This window comes from Paramisgurnus dabryanus, chromosome 7 (assembly GCF_030506205.2).
Source record: "Paramisgurnus dabryanus chromosome 7, PD_genome_1.1, whole genome shotgun sequence".
Lineage (NCBI taxonomy): Eukaryota > Metazoa > Chordata > Actinopteri > Cypriniformes > Cobitidae > Paramisgurnus > Paramisgurnus dabryanus.
Genome location: NC_133343.1, coordinates 1,865,105 through 1,890,900, shown reverse-complemented (window position 1 = coordinate 1,890,900; position 25,796 = coordinate 1,865,105). Strand labels below are relative to the sequence as shown.

General features: G+C 37.0%; 1 protein-coding gene across 1 annotated transcript in view; it reads right to left on the bottom strand.

The window, feature by feature from the left end:
- quob (quattro b) overlaps positions 1–25,796 on the bottom strand; it is a 52,947-nt gene that overhangs the window by 6,444 nt on the left and 20,707 nt on the right. Inside the window, exons 2-18 of the mRNA XM_065293872.2 lie at positions 22,054–22,251; positions 18,886–20,659; positions 16,233–16,394; positions 15,482–15,605; positions 14,721–14,814; positions 14,246–14,332; positions 12,210–12,329; positions 11,926–12,021; positions 11,510–11,658; positions 11,090–11,228; positions 9,062–9,184; positions 8,536–8,730; positions 5,236–6,374; positions 3,073–3,322; positions 2,230–2,319; positions 1,580–1,810; positions 20–190 (exon numbers count right to left, since the gene is read on the bottom strand). Of these exons, the coding sequence (XP_065149944.1) occupies positions 20–190; positions 1,580–1,810; positions 2,230–2,319; positions 3,073–3,322; positions 5,236–6,374; positions 8,536–8,730; positions 9,062–9,184; positions 11,090–11,228; positions 11,510–11,658; positions 11,926–12,021; positions 12,210–12,329; positions 14,246–14,332; positions 14,721–14,814; positions 15,482–15,605; positions 16,233–16,394; positions 18,886–20,659; positions 22,054–22,251 (5,142 nt within the window). The remainder of the gene's footprint in view (positions 1–19; positions 191–1,579; positions 1,811–2,229; positions 2,320–3,072; positions 3,323–5,235; positions 6,375–8,535; positions 8,731–9,061; positions 9,185–11,089; positions 11,229–11,509; positions 11,659–11,925; positions 12,022–12,209; positions 12,330–14,245; positions 14,333–14,720; positions 14,815–15,481; positions 15,606–16,232; positions 16,395–18,885; positions 20,660–22,053; positions 22,252–25,796) is intronic.

The window sequence follows — 25,796 nt, the reverse complement described above, 5'->3', positions numbered from 1 at the left end:
GGACCACTCAATAGTTTACCTTAAAAGACTGTTTGTAGATATACGTGTCATTCCCCACATCAGTCCTCCGAGTCTTGCTGAAGAGAATGAGATCTTGGAAGAGAAAAATGTGACGGTAACATTTTTTCTTTCTGAAGGTCACGAGGAACTCGTCTTGACGAATCAGCTGGCCTTGTTCCTTCAGATTTACCTGCACAGACAAACTTATCTTTACACCAATATCACTATCAGACAATCTTAAAATAACTATTCAATTGTATTTTTAAGCTCTATCAGATAGCCAATCTAAATCTAGTCAATGAAACCTCAATGGATACACTGCAAAAAATGATTTTCAAGAAAAAAATTCTTAGTATTTTTGTCTTGTTTTCAGTAAAAATATCTAAAAATTCTTAAATTAAGATGCTTTTTCTTGATGAGCAAAACGACCCAAAAAAATCTGCCAATGGGGTAAGCAAAAAAATCTTGAACATTTTTCTTAAACACTAAATTCAAGAAAACTTTAAAAAAATTTGCTAACCCCATTGGCTGATTTCATTGCTTGTTTTATGCACGAAATCACTTCAATTTGATATTTTTTGTCTAAAAACTAGACTTATTTTCTTGGGTCATTTTGCTCAAGAGAAAGCATCTTAATTTAAGATTTTTTTTATATTTTTTACTAAAAACAAGACAAAATACAAAGATTTTTTTTCTTGAAAATCATTTTTTGCAGTGTATCTTTCAAACCATTCAATCTTAATAAGTTTCGTTTCAAGACACTCAGCAGAGGTTTTTGTTTGATGTATCCAGAACAGACCTGTGACTCACCAGTAAGAATGATTGGGCTGTTTATTTTTGTTATCTGAAAAACTATAGCAGTTTCTGTTCTATGTTATGATTTATATATTTTTACCAACTTACATGTTTAGTTCTGACTATTTAAAACAACAAATATAAAGTCTTTAAGAGCCTGTGGGAGTTTCCTGTTCTGGTAAAAACAAATTTGTCCTGATGTGCTGGTGGATGGTGTCGAGTGTATCGTTTATTCTTACCACCCACTGATCTTCTTTCTATTTTTGTCTTAAAATAAAAGCAAAGAAACAAAGGCATTCATCTTTGTAATTACAGAGACTTTGTGTTGTGGGCAACAACGTGACGTCACACCTGATCATTCTGTTCTTTAAAAATATCCTTTAAACCTGTACCATTATTTTATGTTGCTTGTAAAAACTTCAAATCTCATTGGTGTTCGTCTCATGATTAGCTGTGCTTGCTTAGATGTCAGATGCTTAGCTTAAATATTAACCAGCTCCTCACACAGTTTACATTTTTTGAGTCATTTGGATTATTTCCATGATGGATGGATGTGCGTTTGGAGCATAAAGATATTGGACATGCATGAAGAAAAAATGATAAAAATCTTCAAAAAAAAAAATCTTTTGTGTGCTTACGTTCATATAAATTGGGGATGGAATGTTGGTGAAAATATTCTAAGATTTATTTTCATTTTTGGATGAACAATTCCCACATTTTGACCATCTATCTTTCATTTCTGTTCAAATCGAATGAGCCTCTTTCTAATATCTCCTTCACTCACATCACATTCCTGAATATCATCCATGGCGAGCAGATTGTTGCCGTGGCGAAGCTGAAACTGTACGATCTCCAGAGCGGTCTGTATCTCCATGCGCTCGCGGCCAGCGCGTGGCCCGCCGTCGCATTCTCGCAGCATGTCCTGCAGCAGCAGACTGTATTTACTGATGCGCTGCACCGGTTTCAAAAGATATGATGACAGATCCATCTTATCACCCAACACCTGCTGCTTATGCTGCAATAGAGCCAAAGACAACCAATATCATATATATATATAAGATGTGTGATGCGTGCTTGGATAATACACATCTGTAGTTTGGATAAATAAGTACAGGCTGGCACAGGTGCTTGGCATATGACACATATATAGCAGTATATGTACAGTATTTTCTGATGTGCTCACCATGCTGTCATGGCAGCTCATTGCAAGAGACAAGTTTTGACTGAAACTCTCTCAGCTTACTGGAATTCTGAGTGAACAGATTTCCCGGAGAATGACATGTGGATGAATTCACTTCTGTCAGATCTTTCATTACTCTGGTCTTTTGCTTTTTCACAAGTATTAACAGAAAGGAGCTGATAACATTTCTTACAGCATCTTGTTCTACTCAGGAATATAACTGATGACAGACATAATAAAAAAGAAATAATCACCTTGAAGAAGTCTTTTCCATGACTGATGAGCAGTTTTTCAGAGCAAGGTTTGTTCTTACTGTATAAAGCGTAGAGGCCAAAGTTTTCTTTCTGGATAAAAAAAAAGAAAATGTTAGAATCAATGAACGGAGGATAATGAATGTTATCATGTGACTATGTTGTGTGTGTGTCCTTTTAAATGAGCTGATCTCTGCACTAAATGGCAGTGCTGTGGTTGGATAGTGCAGATAAAGGGGCGGTATTATCCCCTTCTGACATCACAAGGGGAGCCAAATTTCAATGGCCTATTTTTCACATGTTTGCGGAGAATGGTTTACCAAAACTAAGTTACTGGGTTGATCTTTTTCACATTTTCTGGGTTGATAGAAGCACTGGGGGCCCAATTAAAGCAATGTCCCCATTTAAATATTTTGTGTTATAAACACTGCTGTTGTGCTGATAAAAAAATAGCGATGTACCAATACAAAATGTATGTGGCAATAATGATATTTGATTACTTAGGATAACGTCTGCCAATACCAATAGAGTGCCGCAGGATGACTTATTTTTGTAGGCCAATACGGAAGTTAGCGGGACACTGGTTCCCTTGCCAAAAAAACTTCATTTTTGCTATTCACGTTTGGATTATCACAAAAAAGCCTTGTTTTTTAAGTCTAAATTAATTTCCTAGAAATAAAAATCTAGAACTACACCACGGTCTGTAAACCTAAACGTCATCACCACCAAGCTTCTGACAGCTCAAACATTATTAAGCACATTTAAAAACATGTTCCCTGATAAGTCAAAGTTAATTGACTAGTACTAATGTACATAGTGAGTTTGTGTTCCTCTCAAAGTCCTCACATGTTTTAGAAAGCAGCGTCCCACACTGAAGGGCTCCTGCAGACAGATCTCCAGCTCATTAAGAAAGTAATGCTGGTGGAAATCTCGCAGTTTCTCCAGGTTTCCAAAGATGCTTCCTCGCTGTCCCCGCAGGTCCTGAGGAACATCAGGACGCTCCAGCTCAGGCATGTAATGCTCGACCACGTACCCTAAAGCTCTCACATACTCTCTCTCCGTCTGGAGCAACTCTTCAATGATCAGCTGGAGTTTTCTGAAAGGAGCAAAACAAACGTTACATCATTCCTCCCTTTGGCCATGTCTGACATTTACCTACAATTTCATTTATTGTAAACAAAACTACAGCATTTTGAAAAAATCATTATTATTAAAGGATTAAAGGATTACTCAATTTTATAACAAAATTCTGATAATTTACTCACCCCATGTCATCCAAGATGTTTTTGTCTTTCTTTTTTTTGTTCAGTTGAGAAGAAATTAATTTTTTAAGTAAAACTTTCCAGGACTTTAGTGGACCTTAACAATGGTTAATTTGGCAATTTCAATTCAGCTTCAAAGGGCTCTAAACGAGGCATAAGGGTCTTATTTAGCAAAAAGACCGTAATTTTCTCCAAAAACAATAAGCACTTTTTAAAACCTTATTGTCTTGCACCAGCTTTGTGATCCGCCAGTGTGATCTTACATATTATGTAATCACTTGGAAAGGTCACGCATGACGCATGCAAAACTATCACTCCAGTGTTTACAACTGTGGAGAAAGGGGAGCGTTCAGACGTTGTTGTTTGTGTAATGATACTAATTAATGTTTTTGTGTCGGTTTATTGTTTAAAATGGTGTGCAAGTGTGCGTTTCACATATGTAACGTGTGACCTTTTCACGTGATTACACAATACGTAAGGTCGCGCTGGTGCATCACACAGCTAGTGCAAGATGAGAAGATGTGGTTTAAAAGTACAGTTTTTTTGCAAAACAAAAAATGACTTTCTTACTTAGTATTTTTGTCTTGTTTTCAGTAAAAATATCTAAAAATTCTTAAATTAAGATGTATTTTCTTGATGAGCAAAATGACCTAGGAAAATAAGTCTAGTTTTTAGACAAAAATATAAAATTTAAGCGAATTTGTGCTTAAAACAAGCAAAAAAAATCTGCCATGGAACAAGAACATTTTTCTTGCATTAAGTGTTTATGAAAAAAGTAAACTTCTTTCAAGAAAAATTTTCTTGTTCCATTGGCAGATTTTTTTTGCTTGTTTTAAGCACAAATTCGCTTAAATTGTATATTTTTGTTAGATAATTTTGCTCATCAAGAAAATGAATTTTAATTTAAGAATTTTTAGATATTTTTACTGAAAACAAGACAAAAATACTAAGTAAGAAAGTCATTTTTTTGCAGTGTTGAAACTGTAAACTGTTGATGTCCACTATATGGAGAAAAATCATGGATTTTTTCCTCAAAACAAAAATTTTTTTTTTCTCGACTGAACAAAGAAAGACACCCACATTTTGGATGACATGGTGGTAAGGAAATTATCAGGATTTTTTTATGAAAGTGGAGTAATCCTTTAAAGTTACTAATTACACTGCAAAAAGTTATTTTCAACAAAAAAATTATTAGTTTTTTTGTCTTGTTTTCAGTAAAAATATTTTAAAACATTTTTTAAGTTAAGATGCTTTTTATTGATGACCAAAACGACCCAAGAAAATAAGTCTAGTTTTTAGACATCTATTATATATATATATATATAAAATATCTAATAACTATAATACTGTATATTTAAGTGTTTTGTGCATAAAACAAACAAAAAAATCTGCCAATGGGGTAAGCAAAAAAATCTTGATTTTTTTTTTAAACACTAAATTCAAGAAAAATTCATAATTTTCTTGGGTCGTTTTGCTCATCAAGAAAAAGCATCTTAATTTAAGAATTTTTAGATATTTTTACTGAAAACTGAAAACTTTAAATATGAGTCACCTTCAACACTGCTAGACAGAAAATATCACATTAACCCAAAATTAACTTACATGTTGACACAGTGAGGGCTTTGCAACAAAAGCTCTGATATCAGCATTTAATATCAAATGTATCCATTATTTTTGAACTCTTTGTATTTTTCATCCTTTAATAAAGCATTACACTATTAGATATTCTTAATTTCAGATTACTCACAGTACAGTACTGCTGCTTTCCGCTGTAACATCAGGCGTAGAGATCGACCCATCCTGCGATCTGATGGGAATAACTGAGCGTGTTGGCGAAGAAATCCTCGATTTACTGTCATTGCTGGTCTTTTGATTTATTTTGCTCCGGTTCGGTTCAGAAGCGCTTGAACAAAAGCTGTCTTGGTGAGACAGCCTGGAGCTTTGTCCATCCCATGATTCTCTGTCTGTTTCACTGACTGGACTTGAAGCTCTTGGTACCAATACACAGGAATCTGCAGATGTCTGGTCATTTAAATGTACCACGGGCTTGACCATAGCATTGGCTTGACACTGGGGAGATGCACAAGATTCTTTATTAGACGAGTAGACTGGGGTTTGATTACATGGCGAGCGGTCACTTTCGACGGCCCGTCCGGCATACCCGAGATCACCATCACTTTGAGAGTACGTCTGATGGCATTTCTTGAATGTTACGGTTTGGCCATAGTGAAAGGTGGAAACATTACCTTCACTTGACCTTCGGTGGAAAAGACGTCTTTTTTCTTTAAACCAGACTTTGGGTGAGCTTTGCTCTTTAATCTGCAATGACTGTTGAATATCTTCTAATGAATGTTGTTGTTTAATGGGTAAAGTTTCTTTATAAGCATTTTCAGCCAATAATGTGTCTGAGTTTGATGATGTGCATATCATTGTGGACTTAAAGTCAGTATTACAAAGTGCCACAGTCTCATTTTTGCTTTGTCCATCGTTTTCTATTCGACCACCAGCTGGATTCGTTTGGAGGTCGCCCTGCTTTTCTTCAGGGAAAGTGGTCATTACGTTCTGTGCCAGTCCTGCCAAGTGGCCTTCAGACACTTTTTCCTTTTGTGGTAAGGTCGGAGGACTTTGATTTCTATAAGAGGACTGCAGTATCTCATGAAGCTTCTGTCTGATATCTCGGCATTGAGCCCGGACCGCATTCCACATCCATATCCCATCTGGGTGCCTCTCTAACAGGGCGCTACTCTTTTCCTCAAAGTGTTGGGGTGAGAAGTCTCTGAACCTCTCCTCAAAAGCCTGTAGTGCACTCATGCGGAGACAAGCTGGAGAGGTCACGTTCGTCTCCGACTCTAAATACTGCATGCACTCTTTCACAAGAGATGAGGCCTGAAAAACAAACAAGTTTAAAACATGTATGGTGTGAAACATAAGATGAATTTTTAATCCACAGTTTTTTTCTCTATACTATAATAGTTTATAGAACAATGACTGTGTCGGACATATTAATGGCAAATATATGTGACCCTGGACCACAAACCCCAGACTGATCTCATGGAGAGTCGTGTTATAGTCGCGCAAATTTTGATCAATTTAATTCAACAAATTTCTATGAATAGTTTCTTGTGTCGTGACACGACTTTCTTTTTTGTTTCATTTTATGTATTGTTTTCTCGTTGTTTTTTCCTATTTTCTTACCATTGTCGCTTGGGGTTAGAATCACTTTCTGTTACATTTTTAGACATCCAAAACCCAACTCTAGCCCCAACTCCAGGCATGAATAGCAGAAGAAAAACATGTAGAAACCAATACATAAAAGTACATCCTAACCCAAACCACCAATCTAACCCCAAGCGACAATGATTTAAAAATAGAAAAAAATAGAAAACAATACATAAAATGACACGAAAAAGAAAGTCGTGCCACGGACAAGAGGAACTATTTGTAGAAATGTGTGCGAGTTTCACAAAAAAGACATTCGTGCTCAAGGCACGTAAAAAAACGGAATTTCGTGCCATGGGCACAAATAAATTGAAAAAAACTTTGCGTGACTATAACACGACTTTCCGTGAGATCATGTTGACAAAACCAGTCATAAGTAGCACGGGTAATATTTGCAGCAATAGCCAGAAATACATTTTACGGGTGAAAATTATAGTTTTTTATGCCAAAAATCATTGGGATATTAAGTAAAGAACATGTTCCATGAAGATATTTTGTAAACTTCTTATCGTAAATATATAAAAATGTACTAATCATAAGTAATATTTGTTGCTAATTACTTAAGTTGGACAACTTTAACTCTTTCCCTGCCATGGACGAGTTATCTCATCAAGTAAGAGAAAACATTTGCATGAAAAAACGTCCTGAAAAGGTTTTATGGTTATCTGTAAGAATGCGATTATCCACTAGATGGCGCACTAACCCAATTTATAAAAAACTGAAGCAAAGTTTTTTTATTGATTTTATACCCTGTGTATGTTTTGATAATCATTCTGAATCTGATCTCTAACAATATTCCTTCACAAAAAAATTCAATTACTTCAGTTTTTTGCTAAAAAAATTTTTTTTTAAGAAAAATATCCATATTTAAGAGTTTATAAGCAGAGAAAAAAATATATAGATAGGTTGAAAGTTTTTTCCTGTTTTGTTTGTTTGTTTATTGTTTGTTTAAAAGCAGAGCGTCTGTTTTTTTCCCTAAAAATATTAGTGCTGGGCAAAGATTAATTGCATACAAAATAAAAGTGATTTGTTTCATAATATATGAGTGTGTGTTGTGTGTAATTATTATGTATATATAAATGCACACACATTCATGTATGTATTTAAGAAACATTTTTATGTGTGTATATATATTTATTTATAATTTTATATATTCTATATGATATATAAATTTAAATAAATTATGTACAAATAAAAAATTTCGGAAATGAATTTGTGTGTGGATAAATATACATAATAATTACATACAGTATACACACATATATTATGCAAAAAAACACTTTTATTTTGCATGCAATTAATCACGATTAATCTTTGCCCAGCACTAATATTTTTAGAAAGAAAAAAAAATTATGAAAGGCCTTTTGTGAAAATCACAAAAAACCGCTGGCAGGTAACTTTTAAAAAAAGGCTGGTGAAGAATGGTGATTTTTTTTTATATTTTAATTTTTGTTGCACCCTCAGATTACAGATCTTCAAATAGTTGTATCTCGGCCAAATATGTCCTAAACTATCAAACCATGAAAAGCTTATTTACCCTTATGTTACATTATGAAGTTTTGTGGTCCAGGGTCACCTCTGAACTTTTCAGCTGACATCATAAATTCTCATCTTTCAAACCCTCCCACCCAAACACCTGGGGCTACTCTGGTGAGGTCTACAATTCACTTATAATGGTTGGAATGTCTACTTTCTCCAATTATTTCCCCCCCGCCCTGCATTCTTCTCACTGAATATCTGTGAGATTATATAGTTAAAATTAGTCAAATTAGTAATAGCCAATTAGTCAAAGCAGCCTTTAGGGTAAAATGAGTTTTTGTGGGCCCACCTGTTCACAGAAACGATAAAGATCAACAGACGTCTCCAGCTCCGATTTACGCTCTTCAGCCCTCAAGAGGAACCCGGTCATCTTGGTTTTAAATGTGTTGATGTTACAGCGAAACGCATCGGTTTCAGGAAACTGTGTATCTTTGCTCTTTCTCTTGACAGCCTTGACCAACAACATCCCTTTCTCCTTTTTCTCCTGGAACACGCAACACATTAGGCGTTCTCTCAAGAATGTCTGAAATCTCATAAAACTTTACCACTTATCATTATTAAATAAGATTTACATTTTAAACCATTTTCATTATGAGATATTTTTATTAACACTTCACATAAATCTATAACCCATAAATCCTACAGTAAAAGTCCCGGAGCGATCCACACCAAGGGCTGCAAGCCATTAACTGGGCTATTTTAACATCCAGTCATGTGAGATATAAGTAGGACTTAGGGTAAAGTTATTACTTCTGCATCTGATAAACTGCACAGATACATATTTCCATTTATTTCCGTCAGCCTCTTTCTGTTACCTTTGCTTGCAGTAGAACAGATTGAATATTTTGTAGTTTCTGCTCAACTTTAGACAGAGTTTCCTCTGTGTTGTCTTTGTCCTTCTGCCAAAATTGTTCCTCCGCATCACACCAGGATTGAATCTGTAAAAAACATTTAACAATAACTAATAACACACATAAATCAGGTGCACACATCAAAAGCATCTGTCCGCTTTCACACGCTACAAAAAAACTATTTTTCTCCATCTAAAAAGAGAAGTACAGCTGGTCACAGCACAAGTTAGATACAGCCAGGTCACCATCCCAGGACACTGCTTTGCTGGCTTGTCTAGTACACCAGGCCTCTTAAAGGAAAGCTTAACAAAACAAAGATTGATTTCTAGATCATTCTAGTCTGATGCCATATAATGGCACTATACTAACTTGTGGCTATACTGTTAAAACATTTATTGCCTGGCCTCATGTACTTTTGTTGTAAAAAAATCTTGAATTTTTTTTTTATTTAAGTGAATTTGTGATTAAAACAAGCAAAATAATAATAATAAAAATAATAATCTGCCAATGCACTGCAAAAAATTATTTTTGTCTTGTTTTCAGTAAAAATATCTAAAAATACCAAAATTAAAGATGTATTTTCTTGATAAGCAAAATGACACAAGAAAATAAGTCTAGTTTTTAGACCAAAAATATCAAATTTAGGTGATTTTGTGCATAAAACAAGCAAACAAATCTGCCAATGGGGTAAGCAAATTTTTCTTGATTTTCTTGAATTTAGTGTTTAAGATTTTTTCGTTTACCCCATTGGCAGATTTTTTGCTTGTTTTATGCACAAAATCACTTAAATTTGATATTTTTGGTCTAAAAACTAGACTTATTTTCTTGGGTCGTTTTGCTCATCAAGCTTTTTTTTTTGCTTGTTTTTAGCACAAATTCACTTAAATTGTTTAATTTTTAGTCTTAAAACTAGACTTATTTTTTAAATTTTGCTCATCAAAAATGCATCTTAATTTACATTTTTTTTTAGATATTTGTACTAATCACAACAAAAATGGATGTGGAAAAAAAAGTAAGAAAGTCATTTTTTGTAACCATGATTTAGTTTTTCCAATCAGGGAATTAAAATTATCTTTGGTACTCAACATTACACTTTCATAGGTTTTAATGCTCCCCTGCAAAAATGACTTTCTTACTTAGTATTTTTGTCTTGTTTTCAGTAGAAATATCAAAAAATTCTTAAATTAAGATGTTTTTTCTTGATGAGCAAAATTACCTAAAAAATAAGTCTATTTTATAAATTTGTTATTGAAATAAGTTTTCTTTTTTTCTTAAACACTTACATTCAAGATCAATTTTCTCAACCCATTGTCAGAAAATTTTGCTTGTTTTTAAGCACAAATTTACTTCAATTGTATATTTATTGTCTAAAAACTAGACTTATTTTCTTAGGTTATTTTGCTCATCAAGAAACTTCATCTTGATTTAAGAGTTTTTAGATATTTCTACTGAAAACAAGACAAAAATACTAAGTAAGTTATTTTTTGCAGTGTAAACTACTGATGGCGCATGGACCTTTTTGGCGATGACTTTCATTGTTTTATAGGCTTGATTGTGAAAATCAAAACTGCAGTCTATGGGACAGACACAAGCCTCCTGGTTTTCATCAAAAATATCAAAAAATGTGTTCTGAAGACAATCTGAGGACTTGGTGGTTAAGAAGGACAGGGGTAAGTGAATTATGATAAAATGATCATTTTGGGGGGAACTAACCCTTTAACTAACCCTGCTGCAGAAACATCATCATTGTCCACCTTCACCAAACCAAGTCGTCTTTTGTGATAAACAGCATGACTATGTTGGCCCACCAGGCTGACTACCACCAAAGTGGCCACTTAAAAACTTTATCTAAGATGCTTTTACAAAGCACAATGGTGCCCAACAGCCTATTTAGATAACACTGTCTGGGTAGCTCGCAGTGTATCTCATGCTATTTTAGGTCCTCATGTAATGTTTGTGAGCCTGTGTCATTATAAAACATTCCTCACTGACCTCACTGAGCGAATCCGCCGTCTCTCTCAACAGAAGAACATGCTCGAGATGTTGCAGAGATTGGTTAGACTTCATCACTAATGTATGAACGGCCTCTTCCACCTGGTTATACAGACACGTGACAGACTCCATCGAGTCCCTGAAGAGACAAATGCAAACATATGAATAACATATGACCTCTTATGAATGTGCACAGATAGACAGTAATGTTCATGCATGAAAGCACTTTTAGCTTGAGAAAAAAGGATGCATCCCAATTCGAAGGCTGCATCCTTTAAAGGACGTAATTGGCCTTCGAATACGGCCTTCGGAGGATGCAACCTTCCAATTGGGATGCACCCACAGGGTAGACAGGATAAACTAACTAACAGGACTTCAGTTACTCCTCTGCTGAGAACCAAACAAAGTAAGAAGACGTACCTATAGTCTTCAGACTGAACGAATCGAGACTCCTCCTTTCGCAACCTGGCCAGAATAGCCCCACCCTCTCTTTGTAGAGTGACCAATCGCGTATCTTCAAGCACCATTTTCATGGACGTCCTTTGCTCCTGAATACAAGACTTCACTTCCTGTAAAATAAGTTTGATTTTTACGTGACACATTTCTACACATTCTGTAGCACTTGCCTGTTTGTTTATTAAATATTTTTGGTAATTTTATCATGTTTACAGCCAACAATGCATGCCTGTAGTTTTTTCATAGCTCTGTTAAACATATATGACCATGCTTACATGATTAAACTGTGAAGAAATTAGTGTAGTAAATGGAAGAGAAACCCACAGACTTTGTCCGGGTCTGTATATTAACAACTAACAGAGATAAAGCTGAAGATGTACCTGTGCAGAATCTGTTTTTTTGACATCCAGTTTCTTGATCGCTGCCTGTAGTAGTGAAGATGCCGCATGTAGATCAAGTTGAAAGAGAGACAGTTTCTGAAAGACACAGATATACACGTTAAATAAACATCTACTTCTCTGTACATTTTTTTCAACCATGACATCTAAGGAAAAAACAACAGCCTGCAACCCGCTGACAAACTCAATATGAGTATCACATAAAGAGAACGAACACCCATAAATGATGGATTTAAAGTGTAGCAGTATTTCGACTCATGTTGTACCTGATGAAATTGAAGCCAGTCTTCATGATTGTAAGGGAAAGTTCCTCCGAGGTCAGAGGTCAACTGATGCGCATCAACCGTCTTATGAAGAGCCTTCAGTGATGAAGTCACAACATCTATCTGAAAGAAAAAGTAATGTTGACATCAGCCCCACCCAATTCTCAAGTTTTTGCTAACAGTTTAATTTTACCTAATGTTTTGTAAACAAATCGTTAATGAGCCCCATTGACTTCCATAGTATTCTTTTTCCTACTATGGAAGTAAATGGAGGTTTGGTTACAAACTATCCTCAAAATATCTTCCTCCGTGTTCTTCAGAACAAAGAAATTCATACAGGTTTGTAACAACATGAGAGTGAGTAAATGTATTTTTGGGTGAGCTATCCCTTTAAAGTGCACTATTTTCACACACTAATTTTGTACATAATACACCAAAAATTATTTTTTAGATAATCTTAAAAACATAGGTGTCCTTATCTGTGTTATTTTGAGATGTCATGAATATGAACCGAAATGCATTTAACATACTAACTTGTATTACAAATGTATACACTTGAAGTAAACTTGTACTCATCTTTTATACAAAGATGGGTTTAAAGTCGCCATGAAACGGAAGTAGCGATTGCCTTATTTTCTCCGTGGTGACGTATATCCGAATGAAACGGCTTTTGAGATGAAATAAGGCAGGGCTGGATTTGAATTTGTCCATCGAGATCTGATTGGATCGTTTGAAGTTGGGTCGTGCTGCTAATTGCTAATCACTGCGATCTTCTCCCGGACCCCGCCCACCTGCCATACTTTTGACCGGAAGTGAAGAGAGATCGTTTTGAGGAGGGGAGGAGATTTGCATTTTTGATTAAAGATTATGAGCACACACGAATTTTTAAAAAATAATGAAGCTCACAGATAAGTCATTTGTTAATAATACCACAATATAAAAAATACATATATAGTTTTTCATTTCAATTTCATTGCGACTTTAAATGAATTACAAGTGGTCCCTAAATACATTTTTAAATTATATTTTAGCATATTTCATATTAATGTACTAAGGAGCAAAAAATTTAGGGTACATTAAATACAATATTAGTACACGAAAATAGTAGATTATGGAATTGTACAAAGTAAGACTTCATGAGGCGCGACGCTGCAAGAAACGACAAGTTGATGACATCAGAGTAACGCGAAAGCGATTTGAAATAAGCCTCCTTCGCAAGTTTTCTCGCGGTACTTTGATGTCATCTGCGTATCCGTTCTTGCGGCGCTGCGTAAAGTTGAGCACACTTAAAAAACTCGAAGCAGGACAATTTATCTGTTACTTCTCAGCGTGAGAAATACAAGGTGTGGCTGTGTAAACTGACTGAAATGCGTGTGTCTGACGGTGAATGCGTGAGACTTGAGAGCCGTTAACATGTTGAAAGATACAGTGAAATGCAATCTCATCTCATTGCCAAATCAACATTTTTATCGCTTGAAGATTACCTAAACCTAAAAAACGTCTCTTAAGAAAACTTCCTGTTCAGACTAACCACAACTGACCTTGAGTTTACCTCAGCAGTTTCATATAGTTAGTTAATTACCTCTAAAATTAACTCTGGGAAAGCAGCACTTTTCACTACCATACAATATTTAATATATGCATAACATACATTGTAACAACTAACAAGAAATACTGACTGCTTTTACACATTAGTCACTTTGACAGATTATCGTTTCTGCATTCTCTGCACAATCCAAACAGTATTTTTTTTAACTTACAACATCGATAAATAAAATGTATATTAAGCGCTACTAGCGTGAACAAGCGAGATTCGTCCATTTACAAGACTCGTTCAGAAAAGCGATTCGCTCTAGAACGGAACAAGAAAGATTCGACTTAAAAGATTCGTTCGAAACAGCAACTTGCTCGTGATGATGAACTCATCATCATCACCGGTGTGGATGCGTAAAGTGAAATTGGTGAGATCAGATGTTATTATTACAGAAGTTAAAAAAAGTCACTCATACTGACTTTGCTTGGTGTAATAATTAACTTACCTGTAGTCCAGGATGTCTTTCAGGTCGAGGATTCACATCTTTCTCAACAAGCATCACAATAGTGTGCACTGCATGAAGGGCCTGTTCCTTTAGTACACAGATACCACAGAAGATAAATACAGGTCAGTGTTTAAACTATTAAACAAAAATGCATAAAAAATAAGGATACAGTGAAATGGAGACTACGCACGACACGAGGCCTATTGTTACGTATTTCCGGTAAAATATAAGTATTAATAAAAATGAATATTTTAATAAATTATAATATTTTAATAAATTATATAGTATACTATTATGATTTTATAATATTTTAATATAATAATTGAAATCATTTTTCTCTGTGTGTTTTACATATCAAAATAATAAGAAAAAAATGATATTTTATTGCCCCCGTGTGGACAATGTGAAAATGTGATGCTCATTTTTTATGTTTATATTTGTATGATTGATTATTAGCTTGTAGGCATGTCCTCACCTGAACCATGAGCAGAGATTTATAGAAGACAGAAGGTAGAGGAGATTTCCTGCTGTCAATCACAACAGTGAGTCCCAGATCTCTCACCTCCAACCTACATAAACACAAACACACTATTTAACATCATATACTATAGTGAAATTATTATATAGAGTAAATTAAATGACCAGTTTGAATGATTAAACAATTTGCAAGAACAGATATTTATGTGCATGTGTGTGAACCTGTTCAAAAATGTGTATAAACAAAATCATACATATTACAGAAATTAAAATATATTATTAAAAATTATTGATTAATTTGATTACTAATTTTACACTCATATTAATGAATTCAGCTGCTACTTAAAAAGCATTCACAAATAAGTAAATAACCTGTATACGCTCACCGTGTATAATCTATTATAGCACCGCTTCTCAAACTGGGGCCAGGGGGCCATGAGGTGGTGTCAGGGGGCCCCAGTTTTCATAAAATACATGAATTTATCATGAATTCTGTGTAATTAAACCTCAGACAAATAAGGCTACTACATGCTATAACTTAATATGTTTCAAACTTAATATAATTCAAAATGAAATTGTTCCAATGTTTTCTGTCATTAATTTTCTTTTGGGGGGCCACAAAAGATGCACTGTACAAAAGGGGGCTGCGCATCAAAAAAAGTTTGAGAACCACTGTATCATAGTACATCAGTATCATTATACTCACAGCTGCTGCCCTCTTGTGGTGATTGAGCAGACAGTTGTGTGTGTTTTTGGTACCTGGGTATGGAGTGCAAATAAAGCATCAGTCTGCAAAGGTCCAGAGGAGAGTGCTGAGCCGATGCCCAACCTGTCCGGCCTCCATGAACCTCCACCACAGCTCGACCGGCTCTGTCACGACTGCCTGATGTTGATAAGAGAACACACAGTAAAAACCTGAAGAGATGTGTGCACGTTTAACAAGACAGAATTATAGCAAACATTCTGTATTTATCATACTAAGATTGGTCAAACTAACTGTTAGATTAAAGGTGCCCTCAGTATATTTCGTCTATATTCAGAATAAAAATTTTTAGCGTGCAGTACACATTGCAATTAGTATGTGAAGCAGTTGCTATTATACAATGCTTCATTGTTGTCACATACGCTTTGGATTCTGTCTCATCGCTTTGCATGCGAGTGCTATCCAGTCATCTTGTTGTTGTCCATTTTGAATTCATTTTTGTGTAATAATTGCCTCTGATTCAGTAAGGAAACAAGAAAGAGATGCTTTTTTTCACACTGGGAATGGAATGAAGTTAACTGCGTGGCATTGTGGGATGCAGTTGTCGGTGTATTACACATATTAGACTTTTAGTGCATACAGAAAATTCTGTATAGAGCTGCTTTGCACACGAGCTGTTTGATTATTGTTTCAGTTCATTTTTGTTCAACCTTCTGGAGTGTATATCTATTATTATAAAGACCATTAAACACAGTGCTGCACCCCATGGGTTAAATTGCACACAGTTTAAATGAACAGCAGGCACACCTGGCAGACAGATAATTCCCATCTGGAGAAGATTCCTGATTGTAGGGTCTTGGGAAAGGAGAGTTGCTTGAACTCCACTCTCAGGCTGAACCGTCACGGGATGATCGGTGTGAAACTCCTCTCCGTTACCAACTGGAGTTCCAGCTTTCCCAGATGAGGAAACTTATTGAACAGAGGAAATATCATTATAATCATTGCATAGAGTCTCATACTTTGGTAACAGCTAGGTGGAGCTATAGAGTCTAAAGCAAAAATGTTTAAAGCAACAGCCCTCCTCTTCCCATTTAGAAAGACATGAAACAGCTCCCCCATAAACTGCGGAGGGGGGTGTAGTTATTTTTGTGCACTTGGATGTAATGAATGCCTTCATTCTGTTCTGCTAAAGAAGGAATTCCCCATGTGGAACGCAGTGCAGGCTGTTGAACTTTGACCTGTGTCACACTGCTCTCTTTTAAGATGACCTTTCAGAGGGTATATTTACCTCCCAACTGAGGAGAAGGGTCAAGGTCAATCTGTAAATCTGTCGAAATCCCTTGTTTTGTTTGTTGTGAGCGTGCAAAATGACATAAAAAAAGTGTGGATTCAAACGCAGCGGCTGCCGACTAGACCGAGACATAACTTCTTGTTAATGTGTAAAGATTGTTGTTTTTACAGGCTGGGGTTCACAGGGACTTTTAAGTGTGATTTGGATCTAGGGGGCATCTGGAAGAGCCACACATCATTTTGCTTCAAGTGAGATTTTTTCTTGGCCATTTTTGCCTTTGATAGATAGCATGTAATGAGAGGACAGGAAGTACATGGTGGGGAGAGGGGTATGGGATCAGTAAAGGACCTTGAGTCGAGATTCGAACTTGGGTCGCCGAAAGTGCGTCTGCACTATATGTTGGAGCACTGCCCACTACACTACGTCATATCATGAAAATCTGACTTTGTCCACGTTTAGGTGCTATAATTTTGCCCCCAGTGCTTTTATCAACCTAGAAAATGTGAAAAAGATCTACCCAGTTACTTAGTTTTGGTTAACCATTTTCTGCAAGCATGTGAAAAATTAGGTAATTGAAATTTGGCTCCCCTTGTGATGTCAGAAAGGGATAATCCCACCCCTTAATTTGCACTATCCAACCACAGCACTGCCATTTAGTGCAGAGATCAACTTATTTGCATTTTAAAGGACACACCCAAAAACTTCACATACTTACACTGGGGACACCAATGATTTATGTTACATCTTAAAGCAACACTATGTAGTTTCCATGTAAAAATGACTTACGACACTCTTCTGCAGGCAGGGGGAGGGGGGGTTGTGTTTCCTACCCTCCACCGTCACTTTCAGAGTGTGCTTGTAGCAGCTAGGAGGCTGCTCAGGTTGCAGCAACAGTACAATTTGTCCAGTTAAAAGTTGTTCTATCACTGAAATAATTTTAGAGACATTATTTAAAGGTAAAAAAACTACATAGTGTTGCTTTAAAGTATTCTGAAATGTCCCCTTTAAGAGAGATTTCATGGAAACAATTGTGTATGCATTCGGTTTAATTAGACAGTTTCATCGGATGCACGTGCGCTGACGTGATACACGTCTGGATCCGAACTTTACTTCCGGTTTCGTTTTTTAATGGTCTGACAAGTTGCTTAACTGATCTCTTGAACAAATGCCTCGTCGAAAATAACAAATGTTTTGGTTTCCTATGTAATCTATGTGTTGTTGTTTTTTGCTTGTTATATAAATAAATGTTCTTAGCGGAGTTTACCGGAAGTTACGTGCAGACCACGACAGCCGCTTGTTTTTGTTGTTACTGCTGAAACCGTCTGTACATAAAATGAAATTACAGGCTTAAAGGAATATCATGGATTACCGATCCTAGATGTTTATGTCTTTCTTTGTTCAGTCCAGAAGAAATTCAGTTTTTTGAGGAAAACATTCCAGGATTTTTCTCCATATAGTAAACTTTATTGGACCTCAACAGTTTCAATGCAGCTTCAAAGGGCCCTAAATGATGCCAAACGAGGCATAAGGGTCTTATCTAGAGGGTCCATCCTCATTTTCGACAAAAATGAAAAATAAGTACAACTTCTCGTCTTTGCACTAGCCATGTGACGCGCAAGCCCGACCCTACATAATTGCGTGGAAAAGTCACATATTTCATATGTGAAACGCACAATAAACTGACAAAAAGAAATTAAATAGTATCGTTCCACATACAACAACATCTGAACGCTCCTCTTTCTCCACACTTGTAAACACTGGAGCGGTAGTTTTGCATACACCATGCTTGACCTTTCAACGTAATAGGTAAGGTCACACTGGCGTTTCACAAGGCAAGTGAAAGACGAGAAGTTTTTTTTTGATGATGATGATGGTTTTGCTAGATAAGACCCTTATGCCTCGGTTGCCTTGTATAGAGCCCTTTGAAGCTGCATTGAAACTGTAAACTGTTGAGGTCTACTAAAGTCCACTGTATGGAGACAAATCCTGGAATGTGTTCCTAAAAAAAAACTGAAGAAAGAAAGATATAAACAACTGGGATGACATGGGGTGAGTAAATTATCAAGATTTTTTATGAAAGTGAGGTAATCCTTTAAAAAATTATTGTATGTGTTAGATCTAAAACAAAACATGCATACATACAGTATCGGACAAATGAGCCCCACTTACGCTTTCTTTCATGTCGTCTATTTAATTTGGGTGACACCAAATTAGCTGTGTGTTTTATTCCCTGGATTATGGATACCGATGAGATGATCCCTGGATAGACGTCACTGTGGCTTCTGTTGGTCACTTTGTGTGACGGTTGGCACTCTCTGGCCGTATCCGAGACGGAAGATACGGAGCGGAATTTAGTTCGGCTTTTCCCCGACACTTTCAACACCTGTAGAGGTGAACTCGGGTCTCGCCCGGGCTGTCTGTCATCACAGTGGATTTTGTTATCTGAAGGAGTGTTATGATTTTGAAACAGGATCTGTTGAAATAGAGGAGATGTTTGTTCGAGGCTCTGCGTTAGCTGGTTTTGCCGAATGAGATCGACTCGCCTTAAACACAGATTAGCGTCTTGTTTTAGACCGCTGTGGTCTGGTAAAGCCCTGAGCCCCATTTTCGGTAAGTGTTGGGTTTTGGCGTGCTTCTGAGCGCCAGGCCGCACCTGAAACTGATCTTGTCTAATAGAGTCATTCAGACAATAGAGTCTTTTGTCAAGTAATGCTTTATGATTCACTGCAGTCTGATGAAGGTCATGTGATTTGTGATGTTGTTTTGCTTGGGCTGGGTCTGAGCTCGGAGACAAGTTCTCCCTTGAATTACGTACATGTGGTATTCTCTCACTTGGCTGAGTTGAGTTCTGACCGAGGTTTTTTGGACTTTGCTCTAGCTGGGGTGAGTCCTCAAAGCATTGTATTGGGTTTCGGTCTGTTTGGTTTGGTGTCTGGCCAGACGTGCAACATGAATGATTATGGCCAACTCCGTATCCCTTACAGCTTGGCTCAACCTCCCCTACGTCTGGCCTCGATTCATTCACGGGACGGAGCATACTTGCTCTCTCGAAAGTCACGGGGTTTCGCAAAGCTGCCATGTAAGACTGTCTATACCTGCATTTGGGTTCTGCATCATTTTGCATGTCCTCAGATGGCTGTTTGTTTTGCGAGCATGGGTTATTAAAGTCACACAGGTTGCCTTTTGCTACAAGCTGAGCTGTCCTGACTTGCCTAAAGCTTGGTGGTTTTGTGGTCTGGTTCTGCTTTGTGAACTCCAACAGGTCAACGTATTCTCCTTCCAGCTCTCGGCTGTTCCTGCTGTCCCAGGTGTTTGGAGAAACCCAGCCAACCGGTTTTCCAGCAAAACTACTGATTGGGTTTCCTTGATCGACCTTAACCAATCTGGTACCGCCCTCCACCAGCTGAATGGGAACCATCATCCCATCTTCCATCTCCAACATTAAGCGATCAACAGGTATCTTGTTTTCTGATATCTCAGTCTGATGATCTTGTACAAGGAGAGTTTCGGACCAGACGTTAGCTTTGGGTCTGTCAAGAAATTCCGGGTTGGCGATTTCACTCCAAGGTACCTTCACAACCCCCTGGTCGGAGGAAAGAACACACCGATGTAGAGGATTACCGTGTCGCCCGTCATTTATTTCCTTTAACCAGGATTCGGTGAAAATGCTCGGATAGGACGTCTCAAGTATTGGTATCCCCTCAACTTCGGGAACTCTGGAGCTTGCTTGAAGCACTGGATTGTCCTGCCCGAGGATGTCTTCCTGCACAAGAAGACTTTTGAGGACGATTCGGGCTAACTGATCTCCAAAAGGCTCCACCTGCAAGTAGAAATCCCCAGGCCGGAGAAGTAAAGGATTAATGGGGGCGAGTTGAATCACCACACGATCCCTTAAGCACAGAGGCCAACCCTCACATCGAAACAGGACATCGGAGTATGCAGCCTATAGAGGGAAATGAGAAAATCTAGTTACTAATAAATTTTGATTAACAGGGTTTTATGAGCTGAAGGTTCATGTCATGGGTTTTCTTAGATTGGCTTGAACACAAACATTCTTGAATCTCTATCAGAGGAATGGGCCTTTGTTCTTCCTGAAAATAAAACAAAATCCTTGTCTAGTGGACAAGGAAAGGGAGCATGTGGGATCTGTGCCATAAAAAATCCACATGGATTTAAAGACTACACAGGAAACTGCTTTCATCATGCAGGGAACCTAACTTTGCTCATTTAAAAGTCAGTTCACCCGAAAATCATGAGTTTTCAAAACCCATCCCTTTTTTCTTCTGTGGAGGACAGCTGTAGTTTTAACTCTTTCCCTGCCTGCGTTTAAAAAAAAAGTTACCAGCCAGAAAAGAACAGACTATCTGCTTTCAAACAAAATAACTTGTTTCATTCTACCATTTTTGTGAAGGACTTTTGATAGAGATCAGATTCAGAGCCATCCTCAAAACATACACGGACATACAGCTGTTTGCCCTAGGGCGATACTTCTGGGTTTTATAAGTTGCGGATAATTATAGCAGTATTATGGATTGCCGGAAACACTTGTCATTAACAGGGAAGCGTTTTCTCTTAATTGACGAGTTAACTCTTCAATGGCGGGGAAAGAGTTAAAGAAGCACATAAGAAATGAAGCACATAGTGACCGCAACCTATCTATCTTTAATGGCAAAAATCAATTCAAAACTTGTGCACTGTAATTCATGTTTTTTGAAGTCACAATACAGTGAGGATCTGGCACAAGTTTGCTAAAAGAGCTTCTCCACAGGCCTCAAATTTAATTTATTTAATTCCCAGACAATGGACGACTCTGGGCCGGATCCGGACTAGATCCACACAGATGCTGCTGACTTCGGTGTGGATTTGGCCTGGATTCGTCTTCTGTCTGGAAAGGGATAGTTCACCCAAAAATTGAAGATATTTTAAGGAACCAAACCGATCAGAGAACCTTCTGACTTCCATGGTATTCTTTTTTCCTACTATGGAAGTCAATGTGGCCTCTGATTGGTTTGGTTACAAACATTCCTCAAAATATGTTCCTTCGTGTTCATCAGAACAAAGACATTTATACAGGTTTGTAACAACCTGAGAGTGTGTAAATGATGATAGAGTTTTCATTTTTAGGTGAACTATTTGTTAAGACATGAAAACAGCATTGAACTCATATGAGGTGCTTTTACGGTAAAGTACAGTGCACTTTTTGGTGAGTATGGCCACTGTATGCTGTCTGGTTACTATAACAGTCTTCAAAATGTCTTCTTTTGTGTTGCCTGTAACAAATAAAGTCATGAGTTTGGAGAGACCCGAGTACATGGTGACAAAATGCATTGTACTTACACATGCAGCTTGTTGCACGCTCTCTAAGATGTGTTTGGCTGGGATGAGAAAGTCCAGCATGCATTGCAGTGCGTCGCCATGGTAACGTTCCTCAATGGTGCGAAAGAGTTGACTGAGAACAGTAGGGGCGGTCGCCTCAAAAGGCGGGTAAAGGGCCGACAGGGCGTTCTGAATGGACCACTCCAGAGAGGACGGGTTCTGATGAAGAGAAAGAGAGAGGGAGATTTATATTTCGATTAAAACATGTGTAATTACTAATGTCACATATGTAACCCTGATCACTAATTTAATTTTCTCAACTTTCAGATGATGTATAAATCTCAATTTCTAAAAATTGACCCTTATGGTTTTGTGGTCCAGGGTCACATATATGAATAGTTGCTAAGTAAAGATCCTAAAGGAAGATCATTTAATATAATTCACTGTACGTAAGTACATCAATAAATAGTGATTCATTATTTGTACTGTAGCTCAATTTGTAGATCATTTTGTTAGCAGATCAAAAGGTTTTGGGTTCGATTTCCAGGTACAGGGTTCCCACAGGTCCTTGAAATCCTTGAACGTTTGTGAATCTGGGGGAAATAATTCAAGGCCCTGAGAAGTGTTAAACAATAAACATGCATGGATACGTTATTGAATGTGCTTAAATCTATTTTGTGCAAGAAGTTTTCTGGAAAAAAATCCATATTATTCCCTGTGTAGTGTAGGATAATATTATAAAAATTCTAGACTTTATAAGCACAAGTGCTAAACTGTTCACTTTAAATTTTTATATCTTCTGTATGCGAATGTTGATTCATACCAAAATGCTTTTTTGCATAGTTGTGTTTGACACATGAAAACGCCTCAGGTTATGTATTTAACTGTTGTTCCCTGAGAAGGGAACGAGACGCTGCGTCTCTCTTGCCATACTTCCTGCATCCCTGTAACGCCAGCTTTGGCAATATTTCAGATAGCGATATACTTCCTGGCTCCCACGTCACCCTATCTTTGTTGTTAAGCCTCATGATTGGTTACATTTGATATCCACATTCAGACGCACTTACCCCTGGAGGCGTCCCCAAAGTGTCACCGCAGTGACGCAGCACGAGTTCCCCTCGAAACGGAACTGTTACAATGTATCTTTAAATGTAACATAGTGTAACCTTGCTCTCAATTGAAATGTGTCCCCACATTTAGTCTTTGAATTCAAGGGTATTGGACCTGGAAAGTCCTTGAAAGGTCCTTGAATTTAAAGTTAACTAAGGTGTGGGAACCCTGCAGGTAACACCCATACTGATCAAATGTATACGTTCAATGCACTTTGGAAAAAAATCGTCTGCCAAATGCATAAATGACTGAATGCAATGCAAGTGTTTATGAAATGATCAAGTGTTTATAGCACTGAATCATATTAGTGTATCCGAAATCTGGGGTCACGTATCAGGACACATTATACTGCGGGCATTATATTTATAAACGCCCTGAATCCTTTGTTTGGAAAGGCAAAATGAGATTGCTGTCATTCGCCTGAGGCAAAGCCTTTTCATAACTGCTGCAACCCCTCCTAAACCTCAGTTGTTACAGAGCCAACAGCAAGACAATAAAGTTTTGGTTTGATGAAATGGATCTCTCCTGTTATCCACCAGAAGGAAGTATGGGCTCTTGAAAGTGTGTTTGTCCAAGATACGCCTCATTTGAGATGCTTTAGCTAATACAGGGGAGATCTGTGTCATTAGACAAGTTAAACAAGACCGAAAGAGCAAAGAAAACACGAGGTCTGAACCGACACGTCGCTCATAGGATGTATACATAGCATATGTGCATAATCAGTAACATCCACAGACATATATGAATGAGTTTTTGTAAGATTACAACACAATCTCTCAAATATTTATCATGCATGTATTTCAGCTAGTTCAGGTTTCAAACGTGGAATAATTTACAAAGCAGATGTGGGAAGATCAAAACTGGGAATATTGTGTGGAAAATGAGTGAATGCTATTCAACTCCAATTTGAATGTCTGAGAATCTCAGAACTGGATCAAGGGGCGGCAGGTTAGAGTTTAAGACTCTTAAACGGTTTGTTTAAAACTATTTTACAGTGCAGAGAAATGATTAACCTTGAAACTAATCCTTTATATCCTGATAAGAAGTTTGTGTGCTTGGTCTTTGAAATGTTCGTCTCTGTCTGTCTGATTAAGATGATTACAGGACCTGTGAGAGACCTCAGACAGGAAGTTTATGTCTGCTTGGGGAAAAGCAACAAACATAAACTTAGCAACACTTTGGCAACCATCCACACACCGAGATGTTTACCACGCTTTGCATGGCTACCACACACATTTTCCTTTATATCACAATAAACAAAATGTGTAAAGGTTAATACATAAAATTTTGTAATAAAATATCTAAAAAAAAAAAACTTGCACCGTGTAATATATTTAATGCAGTTGTGCAATTACATTATCCCAAACATTCCCAAGGATTTGTAAATTCCTATTTTAAATAAAGTCTCTTACATTGTCACTAGCTGCGTTTCCATTGCAGATTTGCGCAAAACTTTAGCGTTGACAAAAAACTATTGCAAAATGATGCCGTTTCCATTAATCGATGATATGCAACTGAATCATAGTTTTTTTCTCTTGTGATAGGTCATTTCGACTGATGTTGGTAGGTTTACTAATACCACATCCACCACATTATTTTTAACCGAAGGAAACGTAAGAGTATTTCCGAACATTAATGCCAAGGAAAACACCTTATACTTAGGAGTGGCAACGTATAGGTGTTTCTGTGAGGTAATAGTACCTTATTTTAAATCAAAAGAGATGTAGGAATGTTATCCAGACATTATTGTCAAGGAAAGCCTTTTATACTTGGGAGCAGACACATTAAAATGCAAATAAACTATTGCAGTTATGCGAAATACACCTTTTCCAAATTGCCTGAAAAACCATCTCATGTGAGCGTAAAAACGTTTTTGCAATATATGGGAGGTTTTGCAAAATTTGTTTCCATTTGCCGTGTTTTCAATTCGCAATTCAATTGTCATTTTGAGCAATTTAAAGGGTAATGGAAACGCAGCTACTGTCACCGAAATATCAGTGACAAAATATCTATCTATTTCTGCTTCTAGAAACTTTGGCAACACACCTGGACAAATGCAAAAGTGGTGGTTATACAATGTATAGCACGCTGATGTTGTGTAGATCAGTCATCATGTATCGCGATTATTCATTGGTGAGTACAGAAAAAAAAATGTAAAAGCCTTTTTGTAGACCAAGCCGGTTTTCAGACTAACCGAGAAATCAAACAAGGATTAATATCGGAGTGGCGTTTTCGAGATTTGCAAAAACTAGGACTTAATAGAGACCACTTTGAGGCGTCATCATGCTTCGTCTTCGTTATTGCTTTCGAAAATGCGACCTCTGGTGGCGAAAGCTTACATATTGTGCCTTTAATGTTGGTGAAATCTCAGCTGTTTTATTCATTGAATGATACAGACATGTTTACCTGCACTTTGAGATTACAGTATCTCTGCTAGACATGATCACTTTTTCCTGGAGTCCTGATGTTTGCAGATGATTGCTTAATGTGTTTAATGATTTAATATTTTACCTTTAATGTGTATTTGTCTTGGATATTTGAACAGTATTAGGACAGCACCTTCCACAATACGTTTAATGATTAATCATTTAGTATACTTGCACAAAAGCTTTTCTGTTTAATCAATAACTGAAAATGTTCGTGCGGTCTTTGTG